General features: G+C 39.9%; 1 protein-coding gene across 1 annotated transcript in view; it reads right to left on the reverse strand.

Moving 5' to 3' along the window:
* Positions 1–902: 902 nt before the first annotated feature.
* The window catches only part of zgc:136493 (uncharacterized protein LOC692276 homolog), a 25,975-nt gene continuing 5,242 nt past the window's right edge, over positions 903–21,635 (reverse strand). Inside the window, exons 3-6 of the mRNA XM_043719111.1 lie at positions 18,515–18,686; positions 3,710–3,888; positions 1,276–1,372; positions 903–1,166 (exon numbers count right to left, since the gene is read on the reverse strand). Of these exons, the coding sequence (XP_043575046.1) occupies positions 1,010–1,166; positions 1,276–1,372; positions 3,710–3,888; positions 18,515–18,686 (605 nt within the window). The 3' untranslated portion in view covers positions 903–1,009. The remainder of the gene's footprint in view (positions 1,167–1,275; positions 1,373–3,709; positions 3,889–18,514; positions 18,687–21,635) is intronic.

The following is a 21,635-nucleotide window of genomic DNA, read 5'->3' on the forward strand; positions in this document are numbered from 1 at the left end:
CTTCAAATGTTTTACTAAATTAAGTCAAGCAGAGTTTGTTGACCCAGTTCTTCAATGGAATTTTGTTATTAATAGTTGGCTGACTTTCAGATCGGAGGAGAAAGTGAGGACTGCAGATGCTGGGGATCAGACCTTAAAAATGTGTTGCTGGAAAAGCGCAGGTGGTGCTGAGTCTGAGGGTTGGGACTGAGAAAAGGTGGGGGGAGGGGAAATGAGGAAGCTGGAGAAATCTGCATTCATCCCTTGTGGTTGGAGGGTTCCTAGGCAGAAGATGAGTCGCTCTTCCTCCAGGCGTCGTGTTGCCATGGTCTGGCGATGACTTTCAGATCAACTATTTGATTCTGCTCACGAGGGTTAGTTCACATAGTGGTCAAACAGAATATGAGCTTTCTTATTTTGACAGATTTTGATCTGGTCTGAGATCATGGTTTGCAAGTGCAATTCAAGCAATGCTTGTTTATTTTATCCGATTTATCACCTTCCCAAGGATTTCTGATGTTATCATAGAGCTTGTGAGCGCTTGTTATTATGGTACTGGATGACTCAGCTCAGAGATAAGTTAAGATGAGGGCTGTCTTGCAGGGGTGGTAAGGGAGTGAATATCAAGGGGAGCTGTACACATCACCAGACTGGGCTGTTATTTCAATGAACAGAGGTGGACCTCAGTGTTGATCGGCCCCTGTTCCTGAGCTGGGTCTGATGAATATAGTGTTGGTGGGCAGAAGTAGAATCACTATGTTTTACTTGTTAAGTCAATTCATTATTCATCTTGTCATATCTGCATGAAGATCCTTGTGCTTCAGTGTGAGAGCTGGCCTGAATTTTATAAATTAATATGAAAGGAGGGAAAAGGAAAATCCCAGTATTATTTTGGTGGACAACAGGATATAAAACCTTATTTCTTCATTCCAACTGTTGAACGTTTATTTTGAATGAACTGATGTTGAGGTGGTCATTACTACAATGTATTAGTATCAAAGCATCACAAAATCTCTACTGCTTATACCCATCATGACAGCAGCACTTCGTCAGGCATTGGAAATCCACGAACAGCAGTCACAGCATTTTCAATCATTTTCTCCAGCATTTCACGAGTGGTCTTTTCAGTGGCAGTTCCAATGTGGGGAGTCAGAATGACATTTGGTAAGTGTAGTAAAGGATGATTCCTTTTAGGAAAAGCACAAGATGGTTGTGATGTTAAATGGATGTCTGTGCCGAGGTCATTGATTGCTATTTTTGAATTGATAATTTGAATAAATGTACGTGACAACATACCTCGGAAGAGGCTCTGGTTCAGAGACATCTAGTGCTGCTGCACGAATAACCCCATTCTGAAGTGCTTTCGCCAAAGCATCCTGATCAATCACTCCACCTTGAGATATCAAACAAACTATGTTAGCTTGGTCTCATAGTCTACTGTATGTGGAACAAAGATTTGTAATATGCAGGCAAAGTAGAAGTTATAGTTTTAGCAACACTTGTTTTGGGGGAATGTATCCCCTGAATGTTTTATTGCAATCATGGAGGTCACATCATTCATTTTAATTTAAATAAATGTCAGTCAGGGAAACATATTGCATCTAACACACATCTGAAATTTAACTTTTTAAAGAATTCAATAACAAAAATTCTTCGAGACAAAAATATTAGTTCAGGCAACCACTATCTTCTGACCTCTTTTTTGATTATTGTCCATTATGTCTCTTCCTGGAAAAGAGTTTGGTTTAATAGCAGCATGATATAAGGGCTAGAACAGGTTTGTAGGACTGTGGCTTGAAGAGGTAGGGACATGAATGACCATGCCACCTGAGTGGCAGTTGTAAATGAATGATGGTTGGATTTATACTTGTGGAAGTGTGAATCCTTCTAGGTTGATGGGATATAGATCAGTGGGAAGTGGCTGTAGATATTTGACGACGCACCAGCACAGTCAGGCCGAAGCTGGAAGATACTGGAGGAGGGGTGCTCACTATTGCATTCCATCTGAAATTGCAAGTGCACATGGAAAGAAAATGGTCGCAAGCACAGTTGGAGTAGGCAGACTAACTGACTCGACCTGTGAGGGAGGAGGCTGCAGCACACATCAGAAGGCTTTTACAGCATAACAACAAAGGTTACAGGCCCCTGAAAGGTCAGTGCAAAAGCCTGCATGATGCATACTCCCTGGCCATTCTACAGAATTGACTCTCTGTGAAGGTGGCACCTCCCTGGCACAGCCACTGCTGGACAACTCTTTGGCTGCTAAACTTTGTGCATAGGGGGATCTGCATCCAAGAGGGCGAGAGATGCCAGAACCACACACAGCCATGTGTACACATTCTTCCTAATGATTTTAGGTGATACTGTCATTTCTATGCACAAACCTCAATCCAAAAGCTTCTTGTATGACCATGAACTCCTGCTGGATGATGTGACTAAGTATCATCACCTGCCTCTGTCTGTACTTCAGTGCATCTTCTTCTGAAACACTTATGCATAATTTAGTTATGTTTAGACTCATTCTAATGCTCTCTAAATGGCTTCCAATTCTCCACATAGCTTCAGCTCATCAAAAGCAACCCACTGTCTTCTATCCTGAAATAGATCCTGCTCACACATCACCCCAACCTCTGCTTTCTTACATTGACTCATGGTCCCCAACACTTCATATACTCATTCTTTCATGGGTTCAGCCTTCTATATTTTTGTGACATCCTCCCCACTACCATTTATGGTTGCTCCTCAAAATCTGTTCAATTGCTAATCAGGTCAAGTGTTAAAATTTGCTTCTGACCTTTCTCCAGCTCCCGATCCCCTTAAAACCCCCCTCATAAATCAAGCTTTTGATTGTACCTGTTAATATTTTCTTTGTCTGATTATATCTCTGTGAACTGCCTTTTCTAAATATACAGTGCTCAATGAAAATTCCAGATATTTTATGTACCAGCAGTACTGCTTTAATATTGACCTTCCCTTGACAATGGAGAGATCACTTTCGTCGCATGACCAATGAGTTTTACTGTCATATGGAAAGCTCTTTAGTATATTCTCATATACAGGAAGTGTCTTGCTTAGTCCTGTTTGATCCTTACTAATTGGGAAAGGTAGCCTCTATGAAAGGAAACAAGTACAGCAGATTAGCTGACATTCGAGCAATTGTCTGTGCGGGGTTTGCACATTCTTACTGTGTCTGTGAAAACCTCCATATTCCTCCCACAGTCCAAAGATATGCAGGTTCCGTGGATTGGCCATACTGAATTGTCCATAATGTCCAGGGATGTGTAAGTTAGGTGGATTCGTCATGATAGGTCAGGGATAGGATAGAGTACGGGTGAATCTGGATAGGATACTCTTTGGAAATTTGATAGAGACTCAATGGGCCGAATGGCCTGCTTTCACACTGTAGGAATTCTAATTGTAATCAATCACATAAATGCTTGAACTGATCCCCAGAGACTGAATGTTGAAATCATCTATCAGTGGAATCCACAATTACTCCTGTGAAGTAAGAGTATAAACCATGGAATCTTGTAAACCAGTCCGACAAAATAAGTTTTGATCATTTTCTGAGTTAGAAACGTGTCATTTTATATAAGGTTTAATAGAATTTGACAATCACAAACCTTTTATATAAGGAACTTAATCATAGCAGATAAATTATGAAAACATTTTTCCAAATAATGACTAATTTTGTAAAACAAGCAATTACATATACTGTATATTTTCTTACCACGGGAGATATTAATAAGAGTAGCGTTGGGTTTCATTAGACTGAGCTCTCTTTCCCCAATCATTTTGGAAGTTTGAGGAGTCAAGCTTACTACAATCATCACAAAATCTGACTTCAGGAGGAGATCATCAATTTTTGCACAGTAACAAGCCCCAACCTGCCTCTCTTCTTCCTCAGTCCTAAAAATAGATGAAGCAAAATGTTAATTATTATAAAGATAATGAATTTTTAGTACCTGGCATACATTTCAGTTATTATTTAATGGCCCTGTGAAAAATCATTTCTTTTCTTTTCATGAATCCTTTCACTATTTGGCTTTGCCGATAGTGTGTCTGCCAAAGGGCATTATGTTGAAACCTCCAAATTCAGCTCATTTATTGCATAATGACAATTTCACAATCCCTTTGCTAAAAATAGCAAAATACCAGGGCATTGTAATATTTGTTTGGAATTTCAATTAGAACACAGACAGGGCACCCTGTGCAGTACTGTTCTTCACTTGATGAAATCCAGATAGGCAGAAATAAGAGGCTGCAACTGCAGTAAAATATTGAAAGAGTCACGTTAGTTACTGAAACATATTGATTCACACGACAGTTACATTTGTTGATGGAAGAAAGAATATAAAATAATATGCAGCTACTCAAGAAGTAAAAGCTAGTTGCTTCTAATCTTCAACAGTAAGTCAAAATATAATACTTTATTCTTACATTAAATCCTTCAAAAGTTTCCTTATCAGAAGAGGTTTTTGCAAGTAGAGCAAAGTATTTCTCTGAGCCCTCCTAACAGTTTCACTTTTCACTTACTTCACATTCAAGATGACATTCTTTATGCTTAAGGGAACTCAAAGTTCTGTAAAATGCTTCATGATTAATGTTCTCACAAAATTTTTTTTGTAATCACATTTCAAATTATGAATGACACTTGGGTCCAGAGGTTACACTTATGAAGTTTCATTTGTAGGCAGGAAAAATGTTAACCGTTCACTAACCCTGGTTTATGAGTGTGAGTTCAACAACTCTATCAATGGTCATAGAATCCCTAAAGCATCAAAGCAAGCCATTCAACATATAGAGTCCACGCTGGCTCTCTGAACAGTATCGCACCCAGACTGACCCTCTCTACCCTATCCTATCCCCGTAATCCCTCATTTCCCATGGTTAATCCATCTAGCCTGCACATGCCCAAAGTCTTTGGACTGTGGGAGGGAACCGGAGAAGCTGGAGAAAACCCATGCAGACACCGGGAGAATGCAGAAACTCCATCGAGCCGGTCATCAGAGGGTGGAATCAAACCTGGGTCCATGGCACTGTGAGGCAACAGTGCTAACCATTGAGCCACCATGCTGCCGTAAAGTTTCACGATTATCAATCTTGCCTACTTTTCTAAATTGTACTTCCACCAAGGGTACAAAACAAAATGAAACCATTCTTGAAAAATTTCTTTGTCCATGCATGAATTATTCTGCATTATAAACTACAATACACTTGTATGACCTAGGGTGATTAAATTTTTTAACCACTCATAAGTACTGTCAATCTATGTTTATTCAATTTCAAAGCCAGTAGAACAAGATTCACTCACATCTGCCATTTTGGAATTTGATAAACAGAGCCAACATGAGCCAATTTTGTCTGCATTATAAATTTGGTCAGAGATTAATTAGTTAATGATGTTCAGAGATTAATTAGTAAAATAATTCTCAGTATTCTTCTGCAGCTTCACAGTCAGTTGTTTTTTTGTGCACAGGATAACCTAATATCATGACACAATTAAAACATGAAAATCCTGAAACTGAAAATACACATTGATCAGTCACTTTAATTTACTCATGAATTCTTTTGCCTTTTCAATGAGCACATGCTCAGACAAAAGGACTCTCTGAACCTTCTGGAGAAAACCCATGACTAGATACTCTAATATAGGTACACATTGATTGCAGCTTTCTTTAACAGCTTTATTTGATTCAGAACAAGTAAAAAACCTCAGCAATTTTCTTTTTGATTTCTGATGTTGTATATCATGGATGGGCCAAAATTAAATTATATCAACAAAACATTCTGATTTTCATCATTTCAACACACCTATTAATGTAAATTTTCTTCCTTAATGTTCACAAAACTCTTTTGTGCTTCTTTTTTTGGCTTTCCTCTGGTTTATTGGACACCATAATGGGAGGATTAGGTTTATTACTGTTGTGTTTGGAAAATCAAAATTACAATGACAACAAACAAGAAGAACAATCAGTGCCTCTACCAGGAGCTCATTAAGGTGTATCAAGATGACCTGGGAAATCACCAGGGTTTGGAATAATACCTGAATGGCCTTTCAGGATGGTAAAGCAGTGATTTGTATGAGACAAATGTCAAAAATTCTACATTGTAGAGAATTCCAGTGACTTAAATGCCCAATTGCACAATGTTCAAGAGTACTTTCTGGTGCAAGTCGATGAATAAAATTAGATCAACAAAAAGGGCCTCTATAAACTATGTAGCGGGTTGATATGGTTCCCACCTTATGGGTGAAGATAAAAAACCAGGAAGAATTTAGGTGCAGAATTTTGTAAGCCCCTATCAGTGGGTTTGCAGGAGGGAGGGTGTAAAATGTCCCAAAGCTCTCCTACCATCCATCCACCTGCTCCAATCTGCCAACAATAATACAGTGAGATGTGAAAGGCCTGACTCGCCCAGTCATCCTTGCAATGACTACTTAAGGGATGTTTCCTGTCTAGCTGGAAAGAGTTCAGGGTAGAGTAGAAATCTGGCAAGTCACCCGGTTAGACTTCGGGCAGGAAGGAGAGGGCACCTGCCTCGATAATCTCCTTTCCACATCAGGTGCCTCCCTCAAAGTCTATGTTCAGATGGATATTTCCTCTCAATTAAGATCCCCACACATTTCTTCTCACTTCCCCAGGCCCCATGTTCACTCCTGCTATCAGACCACTTGCACTAACCTAATCTTAGAATCCAGGATCTGGACTCTGGGTCTGCTTATAATCCTAGTGTTGGGCAGTAATGCTGGGATGACAGAGCTGCTAGTCATTCAGTTTAGCTGACAGCACATTGAGTGAGGTCTCCTGAGTGAGTGGTGGAAGTCTATTTTCAACTAATAACACTCCTTGAAGTGGGAACTGACAAATTGAAATGGTGAATTGATGAATATTATATAAGCGAGAAGGAAATAGATAAATATGCATCACGACTCAATAACTGAGGCCCAGGACACTAGGGGGGCCTGCTGTGTTCAGGTCAGGGCAAGGGCCAGAGTTAGGGGCCCAGGCTAGAAGCAGCACCAACGTCTATGATTTCTGTGCCTGCATCTCAGGAGTAGGAAAAGTTGAGTAAGCCATTTTAAAACTCATTGGATCCTCAGGTTTATCAATAGAAGTATACAGTACAAAAACAAGGATACTGTGCAAAGTCTTTATAAAAACTTTGGGCTTCCAATAGAAAATTTTGAGCACCACAGTTCAAGATGTAGGAAGGATCTACCAGAATGCTAGCAGGGATGAGAACTTCAGTTCTGTGGAGAAACCAACTGAGATTAATCTGCTCATGCAGAGAAGGTTAAACTAAGATCTGGTAGATGTACTCAAAATCATTCTGGTTACCCTGCTATTGGAAGGATGTTATTAAACTGAAAAGGGTGCAAAGATGTTACCGAGATTGGAAGGTTTCAGTTATAAGAGGCTACATAAGATCATGAGGGATACAGGTAAGGTGAACAGCCAAGGTCTTTTCCCCAGGTAGTGGAGTCCAAAACTAGAGGGCATTGCTTTAAGGTGAGAGAGCAAAGATATAAAAGGCACTGAGGGAAACTTCTTCACACAGAGAGTGCTATATATAGGTTATGTACTGCCAGAAGAAGAGGTAGAGAAGGGTAGAATTACAACATTGAAAAGACATTTGGACAGATATATAGGCAGGAAAGGTATAGAGGGATATGGGCAAAATATAGGCAAATAGGAATAGTTCAGTCAGTATGCACAAGTTAGGCCTAAGGGCCTGTTTCTGTGCTGTATGACTCCATGATGGTAATCAGCCTGTTCAGATGTGTTATACCACACACATTATGCAGATTGGTCTTAAGCTCAGCCATTCCAGCTCAAATATATGGACGCTATCACTGCAGGTCAAGATCTCTAAAATATATCCGTATGTATACACAGCCAATCACACAGATCAGCTAAGAACACTTTTTTTTAATTAAAACCACCACCTCATCATCCATTTGACACATTAAACAATTAATGAATTACATTAACAAAGGGAAAAGATATGAGATCTACTTTTTTAAAAAATCAGTCCGCACTTACACATTATGGCACAAATCTGGACTTGAAACATCAGGAATAAGAGCAGAAGTAGGCCATTTGACTATTTAAGCCATCTCCACTGTTCAATATGATAATGATTAATCCTCCAACTCAGTACCCTCTTCCTACTTTCTCCCACACCCTTTGATTCCTTTAGCTTGAAGAACATTCCTTTATATCTATACCTAATTCCTTCTTGAGAACATTCCGTGCTTTGGCATCAACTGCTTTCTGTGGCAGAGAATTCCACAGGCTTTCTGGGTGAAGAAATCTCATCTCAGTCCTAATTGACAAACATCATCCTAAAACTGCAACAGCTGGTTTTGGACTCCTCAATCTCTAGGAACATCATTCTTGTATTGATCTTATTTAGTCCTGTTAAAATTTTATCACTTTGTGTAAGATTCCTCCACTTTGCCTCGTTCTTCAAAATTCCAGTGAATATAGTTCAAACTGATTCAATTTCTCTTCAAATGTCAGTCCTGCCATCCCAAGAATCAGTCTGGTAAGCCTTTATTGAACTCACTCAGTTAAGGAGGCCTAAAGGAAACCAAAACTGTACACAATGAAGCAGCATGGTGTTTCAGTGTAGCTGCTGCCTCATAGCGTCAGAGACCCGGGTTCAATTCCACCTTCGGCGACTGTGTGGAGTTTGCACATTCTCCTCATGTCTGCATGGGTTTCCTCCCGGTGCTCCGGTTTCCTCCCATAGTCCAAAGATGCGTAGATTAGGTGAACTAGCCATGCTAAATTGCCCATAGTCTTCTGGGATGTGTAGGTTAGGTGCATTAGTCAGGAGTAAGTGTAGAGTAATTGGATAAGGGAATGGATCAGGGTGGGTTACTCTTTGGAGGATAAGTACGGACTTGTTGGGCCAAATGGGCTGTTTCCACACTGTAGGAATTCTATGGTGACAATAGTCCAGGTGTGAACTCACCAAGGCCAAGACTTCCCTGCTCCACTTCCCTGCTCCAGTGCTCAAATCTCTTTGTTATGAAGGCCAACATACAATTCGCCTTCTTCACTGCAGGATGAACCTGTTTGCTTACTTTCAGTGACTGGTGTGTAAGGACATTGAGATCTCAGTGAACCTCTCCTTTCCCAATCAATCACCATTCAGGTAATAATCTGCATTCTTGTTTTTGCTACCTAAGTAATAAGCTCACAATTATCCACATTCCACGTCATCTACCATGTATTTTCCCACTCACTCAACTTGACCAAACCACACTCAAGCTTCTCTACATCCTCCTCAAAGGTTACCATGCCACCCAACTTTGAATTGTCTGCAAACTTTTAGATGATGGAATTAAATGTAATATCTCTATCATTAATATATTGTGAGGAGCTGGGGTCCAAGCACTGATCCCTGTGGCACTCCACTAGTCACTGCCTGCCACTCAAAGACCTGCTGCTCCTACTGTTTGTTTCCTGCCTGCCAACCAGTTCTCTACCCACGTCAATATAATATCCCCTACCCATGCAATTGAGTTTTACATGCCAATCTCTTGTATGGGACTTCACCGAAATCCTTCTGGATATCCAAGTGAACTATATCCACTGGCTTCCCCTTATAACTCTGGTGGTTGCATCCTTGAAAAATTCCATGGATTTGTCAAGCATGATTTTCCTTTCATAAATCCATGATGACTCACCCTGTCATAGTTTTTCAAGTTCTCTGCTGTTAAATCTTTGATAATAGATTTTTGTATTTCTCCATTACTAATGTCAGACTGACCGGTGTGTATGTTTTCTCACTACCTCCTTTATTAAATAGTGGGGTTGCGTTAGCTAGCCTCCAATCCATGGAAAATGTTCCAGAGCCTGTAGAATCTTGAAAGCTGACCACCTTTCATCCATTATTTCAAGGGCTACTTCAATTAGTACTTTGGATATAGATTACAGATGCTCGAGGATTTCAATTCCATTAAGTTCCCCAAAACCATTTTCCTACTAACACTGACTTCCTTCAGTTCCTCCCTCTCACTCAACTGTGATCTCCAACATCTTTTGAACATTATTTGTGCCAAGATAAGACTCTTATTTGCTATTAAGATGACAAACTTTGTTTAAAAACTGACATTTTCTAGTTACAATCAATCGTTATAAGTCACTTGGGATGGCCTTAAGGTATAATAAGGTGATATATGTGTGCAAGTTCTTTTAATTTGCGCACAAATTATTTTATTCTTATCCCCAGTGATATCTTTGGCCCAATAACTCAAAAATATCTAAATAAATTGTTGTCCTCTTATTTCATTGTGATCTGCAAGTACAACTATCTTATTGGTAAATTATTTGAAGTTAGATATTGTGAAAATACCTTGAATGATAAATTCAAACTTAAGAAGAATGGGAGTTTATGTTACTATCCTTTGATAATCATTTCCATAACAAAGGAATAAATATTGTCTACCATAAAACTAACTTAATACAAGAGGAACAAACATTAAGTTGAAATAAAGTCAAATTAGCACAATAATGAGTACAATAATACAACAGTTAAGGTTTTGGAGTTATTACGATAATTGACTAGCTATTCATAAAGTTCCACTTTAACTGGAATTATCAATCTGCACTAGTTCTCCAAATTGATTTTATGATTCAACTTCCAGGTCAAGGTTATTTTTGAAATTGAAAACATAAATTCTTACATTGACAAGTGCAATTGGACAGTGTTTCATAACAACCATAATTTTCTTCCATTAAGAACATTCTTTGATATATTTAATTATAATCTCATAAATTTATTATAATATATTTATTGATATATAGACACACTGGTTAGAAGCAGGAGTAGGCCATTCCCTGCTCTACCAATTATATCATACTTAACCTAATAGTAACCTTGGGTCCACATTCCCATCTCCAGGAGATAACTTCTCACCCTTACTTAAAGAGGCTGTATCTATCTCTGCCTGAAAAAAAAATTCAAAGACTCCTGAGAGGTGCCAGAGGACTGGAGAAAAGCAGAGTGGTACAGTTATTCAAGAAGGGGGCAAGGGATAAACCAGAAAATTATAGGCAAGTCAGTACAACCTGAATGGTGGGGAAACTATTGGAAGCAATTCTGAGGAACAGGTTTAATCTGCATTTGAGAGGCAGGGACTAATCAAGAACAATCAACATGGTTTTATGAGGGGAGGTCATGTCCGACCAACTCGTTTTATATTTTCAAAGAAGTGACCTGGTGTATAGATGATGGCGATGCATTTGATCTAGTGAACTTTGGCTTTAGCATGACTTTTGATAACTTCCTACATGGGAGAGTAATAGCGAAGATAAAAGCTTTTTGGATGCATGGAAATATGGCTGATTAATCCAGAATTGGCTGAGTGGCAGGGAGCAGAGGGTGGAGGTTGAGGGGTCATTATGACTAAAAGCCTGAGTCCAGTGGGGTTCCACAGGAATCTGTGTTGGGATCCTTGCTGTTTGTGGTATATATAAATGGTTTAGATTTGAATGTAGGAGAGTCAATCAGTAAGTTCCCAGATGATATGAAAATTGGTGGTGTGGGAAACAGTGAGAATAGTGTCATAGTCACAGCAATGTACAGCATGGAAGGGTCAACAGACCCTTCGGTCCAACTCGGCCATGCTGACCAGATATCCTAACCTAATCTAACCTAATCTAGTCTCATCTTCCAGCATCTGGCCCATATCCCTGTAAACTCTTTCTATTCATATACCCATCCAGATGCCTTATAAATGCTGGAAGTGTCCCAGCCTCCACCACTTCCTCTGGCAGCTCATTCCATACACGTACCACCCTCTGCATGGAAAGGTTGCCCTTTAGGTTCCTTTTATATCTTTTCTCTCTCACTCTTAAATCTATGCCCTCTACTTCTGGACTCCCTCTTCCCAGGGAAAAGACCTTGTCTATTTATCCTATCCATGCCTTCACGATTTTATAAACCTCCATAAAGTCACTCCCTAGCCTCTGAAGCTCCAGGGAAAACAGCCCCAACTAGTTCAGCCTCTCCCTACAGCTCAAATTCTCCAACCTTGGCAACATCTTTGTAAATCCTTTCTGAACCCTTTCAAAGTTCACAACATCCTTCTGATAGAAATGAGACCAGAATTGCACACGATACTGCAAAAGTGGCCTAACCAATGTCCTGTACAGCCGCAACATGACCTCCCAACTCCTGTACTCAATACTCTGACCAATAAAGGAAAGCATACCAAACACCACCTTCACTATCCTATCTACCTGCGACTCTACTTTCAAGGAGCTATGAACCTGCACTCCAAGGTCTCTTTGTTCAGCAATACTCCCCAGGACCTTGCCATTAAGTGTATAAGTCCTGTTCTGATTTGCTTTTCCAAAATGCAGCATCTCACTTTTATATAAATTAAACTCCATCTGCCACTCCTCAGCACATTGGCCCATCAGATCAAGGTCCTGTTGGATTCTGAGGTAACCTTCTTCGCTATCCACTACTCCTCCAATTTTTATGTCATCTGCAAACTTACTAATTATACCTCCTATGTTCACAACCATATCATTTATATAGTGGACCCAGCACCGATCCCTGTGGTACATCACTGGTCACAGGCCTCACAGTCTGAAAAGCAATCCTACACCACCACCCTCTGTCTTCTACCTTTGAGCCAGTTCTGCTTCCAAATGGCTAGTTCTCCCTGTATTCATGAGATCTCACCTTGCTAACCAGTCGCCCATGGGGTACCTTGTTGAACACCTTACCGAAGTTCGTACAGATCAGTCTACCGCTCTGCCCTCATCAATCGTCTTTGTTACTTCTTCAGAAAACTCAATCAAGTTCCTGAGGCATAATTTCCCACGCACAAAGCCATGCTGACTATTGCAAATCAGTCCTTTCCTTTCTAAATACATGTAAATCCTGTTCCTCAGGATTCACTCCAACAACCTGCCCACCATCAAAGTCAGGCTCACCGGTCTATAGTTCCTTAGGTTTTCCTTACCTACTTTCTTAAATAGTGGAACCTTGTTAGCCAACTCCCAGTCTTCTGGCACCTCACCTGTGACTATCAATGATACAAATATCTCAGCAAGGGACCCAGCAATCACTTCCCTTGCTTCCCAGAGAGTTCTGGGGTACACCTGAATAGATTCTGTAGATTAACCACTTTTACGTATTTCAACACATCCAGCACCTCCTCCTGAGGCATGGACATTTTTCAAGATGTCACCACCTATTTCCTCACATTCTATATCCTCCATATCCTTCTCCACAGTAAACACTGAAGCAAAATACTTGTTTAGTACTTCACCCATCTCTTGCAGCTCCACACATAGGCTGTCTTGTTGATCTTTGAGAAGCCCTATTCTCTCTATAGTTACCCTTTTGTCCTTAATGTATTTATAAAATCCCTTTGGATTCTCCTTAACCCTATTTGCTAAAGCTATCTAATGTACTATTTTTGCCCTCCTGATTTCTCTCAAGTTTACTCCTACTGCCTTCACACTGTAAGAATTCACTTGATCTCTCCTGTCTATTCCTGACATATGCTTCCTTTTTTTTCTTAACCAAAATCTCAATTTCCCTAGTCATCCAGCATTCCCTAAACCTACAGAAGGATATAGATGGGCTGACGAGTGGCAAATGGAGTTCAGTCAGGATAAGTGTAAGATGATGCATTTGGGCAATATAAACAAGGCAAGTGGATACATGATGAACAGTACAAATCTTGTAAGTACAAAGGATCTTAGGGATGTTGGTGTGCATGTCCACCAGTCCCTTAAGATCACGGGGCATGAAGATAAAGTGGCTATGAAGGCATATGCAATACTTGCCTTTTATTAGCTGAGACATAGGGAGGTTACATTGGAACTATCTTAAACGTTGCTAAGGCTACAGCTGGAATATTGTATGCAGTTCTGGAATCTACTGGATTGCACTGGAGAGGGTGCAGAGGAGATTGACCAGGATGTTGCATGAGCTCAAGAGTTTTAGTAATGAAGAGAGATTTGATAGATGGGATTGTTTTTTTAGAGCAGAAGAGACTTGGGGTAGGGGTGCAGGACATGATTGAAATGTATAAAATTATGAGGGTAAAGGCGGGTTATACAAGAAGGAACTTCTCTCCCTGGTGGAGGAATCAGTGACTGGGGCAAAGATTTAAGGTCAGGGTCAGGCGGTTTAGGACAGAGAAGAAAATATCAGTGCTGGGAATCTGAAACCCACTGCCTGTAAGGGTGGTAGAGGCAGAAACCCTCAAACAGTTAAAAAGTATTTCAACAAGAACCTGTGATATCAAGGCATATAATGCTGTAGGCCAAGTGCTGGAAAATGGGATTAGAGTAGTCATGTTTTTGACTGCAACAGACTCTGTGGACTGAAGGGTCTCTTTTCTGTGCTGTAGACCTCTCAGACTCTGCTTCTACCGCCTTCTCAGATTGATTCCCACATACTCACAATCCTCAGAAAATAAATTCTGTCTTAGTTCTGTATTTAAAGGATGACCCCTGAGCTTTAAACAGTCACCCCAGTTCTAAATTCTCCTGTAAGAGGAAATATTCTCTGCATATCCATCGTGTCAACACCGTTCAGCATGTTACACATTTTAATCAAGTTCTTCCTTACTGTTCTAAACCTTTGTGCATGCAAGCCTACCTTATAAATCTTTTCACATAAGACAAATCCTCCATTCCAGGTATTAGTCAGGTAAATCACCTCTGAACTGCCTCTAATTCATTTACATCCTTACTTAAAAGATTTCCAATATTGGACCAGTACTCCAAATGCAGTCTCACTAGTGTCCTGTAGAAGTGAAGCATAACCTCCCTACTTTGGTATTTAATTTCTCTCACAATAAATGATAACGCTCTGTTCTTAATGACTTGCTGTATCTGCACATTACTATTTTGCTAATCATACATGAGGCCACCCAGATCCTCTTGCATCATTATTAGTTTTTATTCTTCTTGACAAAATGGACACTCTTGCATTTTTCCACATTATACTCCATTTGTCACATTTAGCCCACTCAGTCAACCTATATATAGCTTTCTGTAGCCTCCTCATGTCAACTTCACAATTTATTGTCCTATCTATCATTGTGTCATTCAGCAAATCTGACAAACGTACCTTCGGTCCCTTCATCCAAGTCATTTTTATAAATTGTGAATAGTGAAGGTCCTAGCAGCAATCCCCAAGGTTACATCAATTCCTACTTACACCTACTCTCTGTTTCCTATGAGCCAACCAATCTTCTATCTATGCTAATATGTGACCCACTATGCTGTGAGCTTTTATTTTCTGCAATAACTTACAATGTGACACCTTATCAAATACCTTCTGGAAGTTATAAGTAATGTACATCTGTCAGCTCCCCTTTATCCAAACATGTATTAACTGTTCCAAGAAATCTAAGAAGTTGGTCAAATATGATTTCTCTTTCATAAAATCATTTTGCCTTTGCCTGATTATTCTTGAACTTATCCAAATAATCTGCTATAATGGTTTTGTAATAGCTTCTAGCATTTTCCCTAAGACAGATATTAATCTGACTGGCCTGTAGTTTGCTGTTTTCTGTCTCACTCCCTCATAATTGATAGTTAAAAATTGAGTTTTTCACTAAAATAAACATTTTTAATAAAAGTACCAATTATAAATAGCCCAAATTTAAGTAACAGAAAATTACTTCTAAAAAAGCTATATGAAAATTTTTAAAGTTTCATTGATGTACCTCCTTCCTGCTTCTATTCTTGACGCTCCCTCTCATGTACATACTACCCTTTACTAACAACATCTGAAGGCATAGAACCAGCTTCCTTGTGAATGAAGGTAACCAACTTTAAAATTCTATTATCCCCACTGCTTCTGTATAGTCATGATGTGGAGGTGCCAGTGTTGGACTGGGGTGGGCAAAGTTTAAAAATCACACAACACCAGTTTATAGTCCAACAGGTTTATTTGGAAGCACTAGCTTTCGGAGTGCTGCTCCTTCATCAGGTAGCTACTATCTCAGTTTTACATTGATTTAGCAACGTACTTTTTGCTGGAGTGGGACCTGAACCCAGAATGTTCGTACTCCGAGATGAGTGTGCTACCACTGAGCTACATTTGGCACGTAAACATTAAGAAGATTAACCCAGTTTTTTCAAACCCCACCACAAACTCTGCATCTTTGCTGCTATTTCTAATTCTATTTTGGCGGCTGTCTCAATAATCTGGGTAGACCTGTGGACTCCCTGAGGGGTTTGGGGACATAATCGGGCTGCACCTTTTGAATTTTTAGTCAACCTCTACGTATTCTTGTGGGGGGAACGTCATCCAGGGTTTGAATTATCACTATGAATATGGCAGCAAGGCAGTTGTAACACGGAATCTCAACTTTTGTGATTTTAATTCCACATTCAACCCTGCCCTGGCCGTCCAAGAAGCAGGTGAAATACTGTGTTTGGGGACTAATGTGCTAGTATGTCAATGTGCATATCATGATTTGGAGGTGCCGGTGTTGGACTGGGGTGGACAAAATCAAAACTCACACAACACCAGGTTATAGACCAACAGGTTTATTTGGAAGCACTAGCTTTCCAAAGGCACTGCCTCTTTATCAAATGGTTGTGGAACATGGCCATATAACACAGAAATTATAGCAAAAGGGTTACAGTGTCATGGAGTTGTAATGATATATTAAACAACTTTAGTTAAAAATCACATCACACCCTGTTATAGTTCTTAAACAAATTTAGATTAAGTCTTTCACCTTTTAAATGGGATATGGTGGTTTAATATGTAAATCCCAGAATTACATTCTCAAGGTGGCGTCAGTTTATCTAATTGTCTGAGCTGAGATGATACCTATTATTAGATGTTTCCATAGGCAGGTACTTAGAAGAATATGGGCCAAGTGCAGGGAAATGGGATTAGTGTGGATAGCATTGGTTGGCATGGACCAATTTGGACTGAAGGGCCTTTTTTCCATGCTATAGGACTCTATGACTCTATAAAAGGAGCAATTTAAGGAAACTTACCATGGTTGACAATTAGCTCTGAGGCAGAGAACAACATCCTATGTGTTGGATGTGCTTCTTGCTTCTCTTCTTGCTGCTCCCTCTCCTCATGTATACACTCCCTTCACTAACAACATCTGACAGCATTGAGCCAGCTTCCATGAGAACAATGGCACCCAACTTTAAAACTCTATTACCCCATCTTGACCGATTCACTGCTTCAGTATTGTCAGATTGCTTATCCAACATCCAGACTTGGACAATCCATGATCTTCACCAGTGAGAAAGAAAGTTATTGGCTGGAGGTATGTAAACATTTTCGAGGAGTTGTGATCACTACTGCATGTCTGCTATTTAACTGAGGATAATTCTTGACAAATTCATTTATACTTCAGTGCTTTTGTCATATATTACATCTAATTCAATGACTGCACACATCATAAAGCAATGCAATTTTAGAAAGGATGTGAAGGCATTGGAAAGGATGCAGAATAAAAATGGGGCTAGAGATAAGGAATTTTGGTAGCTACATGATGAAGCAGCAGCACATTGAAAGCTAATGCTTCCAAATAAACCTGTTGTACTATTACCTGGTGCTCTGTGATTTTTAACTCCATATTGTCAGATTGCCTATCCAACATTCAGTCTTGGACAATCCATGACCTTCAGCAGTTAGAAAGAAAGAGCTTGTCCTTATAATATTGCCACTGCAACTTCAGGACAGCCCAAGTACTCAACAGACAATCAAGTGGTTTTTGAAGTGTGGTCATGATTAGAACCTAGGAACTATGGCTGCTAACTTATACATAGCAAGCTTCATGAACAAGAGTGTAGTAACAAGCAGTTAATTGTTTTCGTATGTTACCTGAAGGGTGAACATTGACTAGGACACTGTGAAGAAGTTCTTAACTCTTCTTAGAAATAATACCAGAGGATATTTAAACCTTGACCCGATATGAAGCCTTGGTTTAACATTCCATATAAAACATGGCATTTCTGATATTGCAGCACTACCTCAGTTCTGTTTGGTGTGGTAATCTACATTTTGCTAGACTACGATCTGAATCCAGTAGCAAGTGTGCTAATATGGAGCTACATCTGGCACATAAACATTAAGAAGATTAAATCCAGTTTCTTCAAACGCCACCACACATTCTGAACTTTTGCTGCCGTTTCTATTTCTACCTTGGCCACTGCCTCAATAACTTGGGTAGAGCCATGGATTCCTTGAGGGGCTTGTGACATTATCAGGATGCATCTTTTAAATTTTTAATCAGCCTCCATCTATTCTTGTGGGGGAATCTTCATCCAGGGTTTGAATAATCATTGTAAATATGGCAGCAAGGCAGTTGTAATATGGAATCTTGAGGTTGTTAGAGCCTTATTCCTCATTCAACCCTGCCCTGGTCATCCAAGAAGCAGGTAAAATGCTGTGTATAGGGACTAATGTGCTAGTATGTCAATGTGTATCTCAATATACTATTAACAGATAATACCTATGAACTGTTACAAAATGATCTTTATTTGGAACCTCCAATAAATCCTACCTCCTGTTCCTGTTGTGATACAGAATTTTCATCTCAAATCCTTTGGCTCTTTGAGCGACTTTGTATCCGATCCGTCCCATTCCAATGATCCCAAGTGTAGCTCCAGTCACTTCGACTCCAAACCAATTCAAAGGATACATTTTAGTGTCGGGGGAAGTTGAAATCTTCTGACCTAAAATTTTAAAATCAAAATAGTCAAGAGCAGTGGGTGTGTTGAATAGCAGACAAATAAATATTTTCCATAAATAAAATCAGAAACTGCTGGAAATATTCAGCAGGTTAGGCACTATCTATCTGTGGAGAGAAACAGAATTAATGTTTCAGGGTGATGACCTTCCAACTGAATGTTTTTCAGAAGTTGGAAGGTGGTGAAAATTGAAGGCCAATATTGTACAACATCCTCATCACCTGGCAACAAATAGGCCAACAGTCTGTTGCAATTTCATCACAGTGCTCTTTAAAGTTAATTAACTTTTGTACCTGCAACAATTAAATTGAGAAACCTAATACACATTTTCAGCATTGTGGCAGCAACAAACTGCATTCTCCAAACATAAGTTAGCATTCGGTGAAAACCAAGGAAGAAGTGTACACTAATCTACAACCTGTAGTTGGCTCATTTGCTAAACGAAAACATCAAGTTTCAGTAATTTTTAGGGGCTAATGTAAAGCTTTCCTTTTATAATCCATATATTGTCAATGCCTACTGCATGAGTAAAATACCACATCCACAAGGAGAACCAACTGGTTTTGGTAAATGTAGTGTTCCTGTATGGTAAGATATGCAGCCTGAGTGAACTGCCTATTTAAATTCCGGTCAATTCTATTAAATTCAGTTTTGAAATATTACTTTTATGAAGACTGGAACATTAGGAAATCAATTAATTTAATCAGATAAGTGGCCCAATGTTTTCTTGGTTTACATATTTTTACAAGACACATTTCTTTTCCTGTCATGTGTGATTTGTAATTTACTGTAATTATACAATTTCTTTTTAATAGCATTACCTTTAAAGAAAAATCTATACCACGCAGGAATTCACAATTTACCAACAAAGCCTGTAAGAAATACTGAAAGTAGCAGATGATAAATTACAACTATAAATACAGACTTTCAATATTTTAAAAATAACGATGGCCTGGATTATTCACTGAGGGCTAACTCTTCACAATGTAAATGCTGGGAGTGACATTGGGTTTCATCTGCTACTCTGCTTTTTCACCAATTGATCTTTCATTACTATACCTGAGACACTGCCTCTTTCCAAGAAGATGTCTCAGAGTTGCCAGCCAGTCAAGGCAGGAGATTTACAGTGCTGAAGGTGTCGTTCAGAATGTTTGGCATTGCTGGTAATGCAGCTAGGCCAAGGAGAAAATGTTCAATAATACATCCTGACCTCCAAGGATTTCGGGCAGGCTCTGGTGAGTAGGTGTAGGGTGGGGTCTTGATTAACAGCATCCGGGAGAAAGCTGGATGCAGAGAGGGACAACTGTCTTAGGTGGAATAGTGTCCAACTGGCACCAGGGACCAGGAAAAGAAACACCTTTCCTTTAACCTTCAGCAACCAGCAAGGTCAAAGCTGCCATGCTGCAGTTTCGGCCACAGATCTTTTCCTTCAATCTGAGCAGTAGCTGGATGAGACCCTTATGAAGTATATACTGCTCACTGAATTGGATTCTGAGCAAGAAAGCTGTCATCAAACCTTACAGTCCAGACTTCAAAGCGGTAATGAGAAAACAGGGAGATAGCTGAGTTCCCACCTTGCACCCTCCCAACCAGTCAAACAACCCTACTTGTTTCAGAAGTTGCAACCTGAAAAGGCGTTACTTCTACCCACTCTATGGAATAAAGAATCACAGAATTGTTATGGACAGAAGGAGGCTTTTTAGCCTTTTGGATCTGGACCAGCTCGCTGATTGAGAATTAGGACTTAGTGCCATTCTCTTGCTTTTTCCTGTCACCTCATTCATTGTTTCTGTTTAAACAATCATCTCAACCTTGCTTCAACGCCTCAATTGAACCTGACCACACTTCCAGGCAGTGCATTCTTGACCCTCTATTTACTGTATAAAAAAAGCTTTTTCTCACATCACATTTGATTCTTTAGTAAATTATATTAAATCTGTGCCTTCTCATTTTGATCCTTCTAGCAGTGGGGAGGCGATGGCCCAGTGGTATTATTGCTGGACTATTAATTCCGAGAGCCAGATAATGTTCGGATCCTGCCATGGCAGATGGTGGAATCTGAATTCAATAATAATCTGGAATTAAGAGTCTAATGATGACCATGAATAACATCATTAGACTATCTGGATCACTAATGCCAGCCTTACCTGGTCTGGCCTACATGTGACTCCAGACTCACAGCATTGTGATTGACTCTTAACTGCCCTCTGGGCAATTATTGATGGGCTACAAATGTTGCCTAGCTAGTGATGCCTTCATCCCATGAATGAATTTTAAAAAGTACGAAATTTCTCTCTCTCTACACTTGTGTTTTTGAAAACTTTTATCAAATCTTGTCTAAGCCACCTCCTCCTGTCCAAATTCTCCAGTCTGTCTTCATAACTGAAGTTTCCCATCCTTGTAAAACTCTGCTGCACGCTTTCCAATGTATTTACATCCTTCCTGAAGTGTGATGCTCAGAACTGTAGACAGTACTCCAACTGAAGTCTGATTTGTGTCTTCTAAAAATTCAGCATTAATTGCAATAAACTGGACAGTAGAGTGTAGAAAGTGTGATTATTCATTTTTAAACATAAATCTCCTCCGCCTCCGCCGCATCTGCTCCCAGGAGGACCAGTTCCACCACAGAACACACCAGATGACCTCCTTCTTTAGAGACTGCAATTTCCCTTCCCCTGTGGTTAAAGATGTCCTCCAACGCATCTCGTCCACATCCCGCACCTCCACCCTCAGACCCCACCCCTCCAACCGTAACAAGGACAGAATGCCCCTGGTGCTCACCTTCCACCCTACCAACCTTTGCATAAACCAAATCATCCGCCGACATTTCTGCCACCTCCAAAAAGGCTCCACCACCAGGGATATATTTCCTTCCCCACCCCTTTCCGCCTTCCGCAACAACCGTTCCCTCCGTGACTACCTGGTCAGGTCCAC

The sequence above is a fragment of the Chiloscyllium plagiosum genome, chromosome 29 (assembly GCF_004010195.1).
Source record: "Chiloscyllium plagiosum isolate BGI_BamShark_2017 chromosome 29, ASM401019v2, whole genome shotgun sequence".
Lineage (NCBI taxonomy): Eukaryota > Metazoa > Chordata > Chondrichthyes > Orectolobiformes > Hemiscylliidae > Chiloscyllium > Chiloscyllium plagiosum.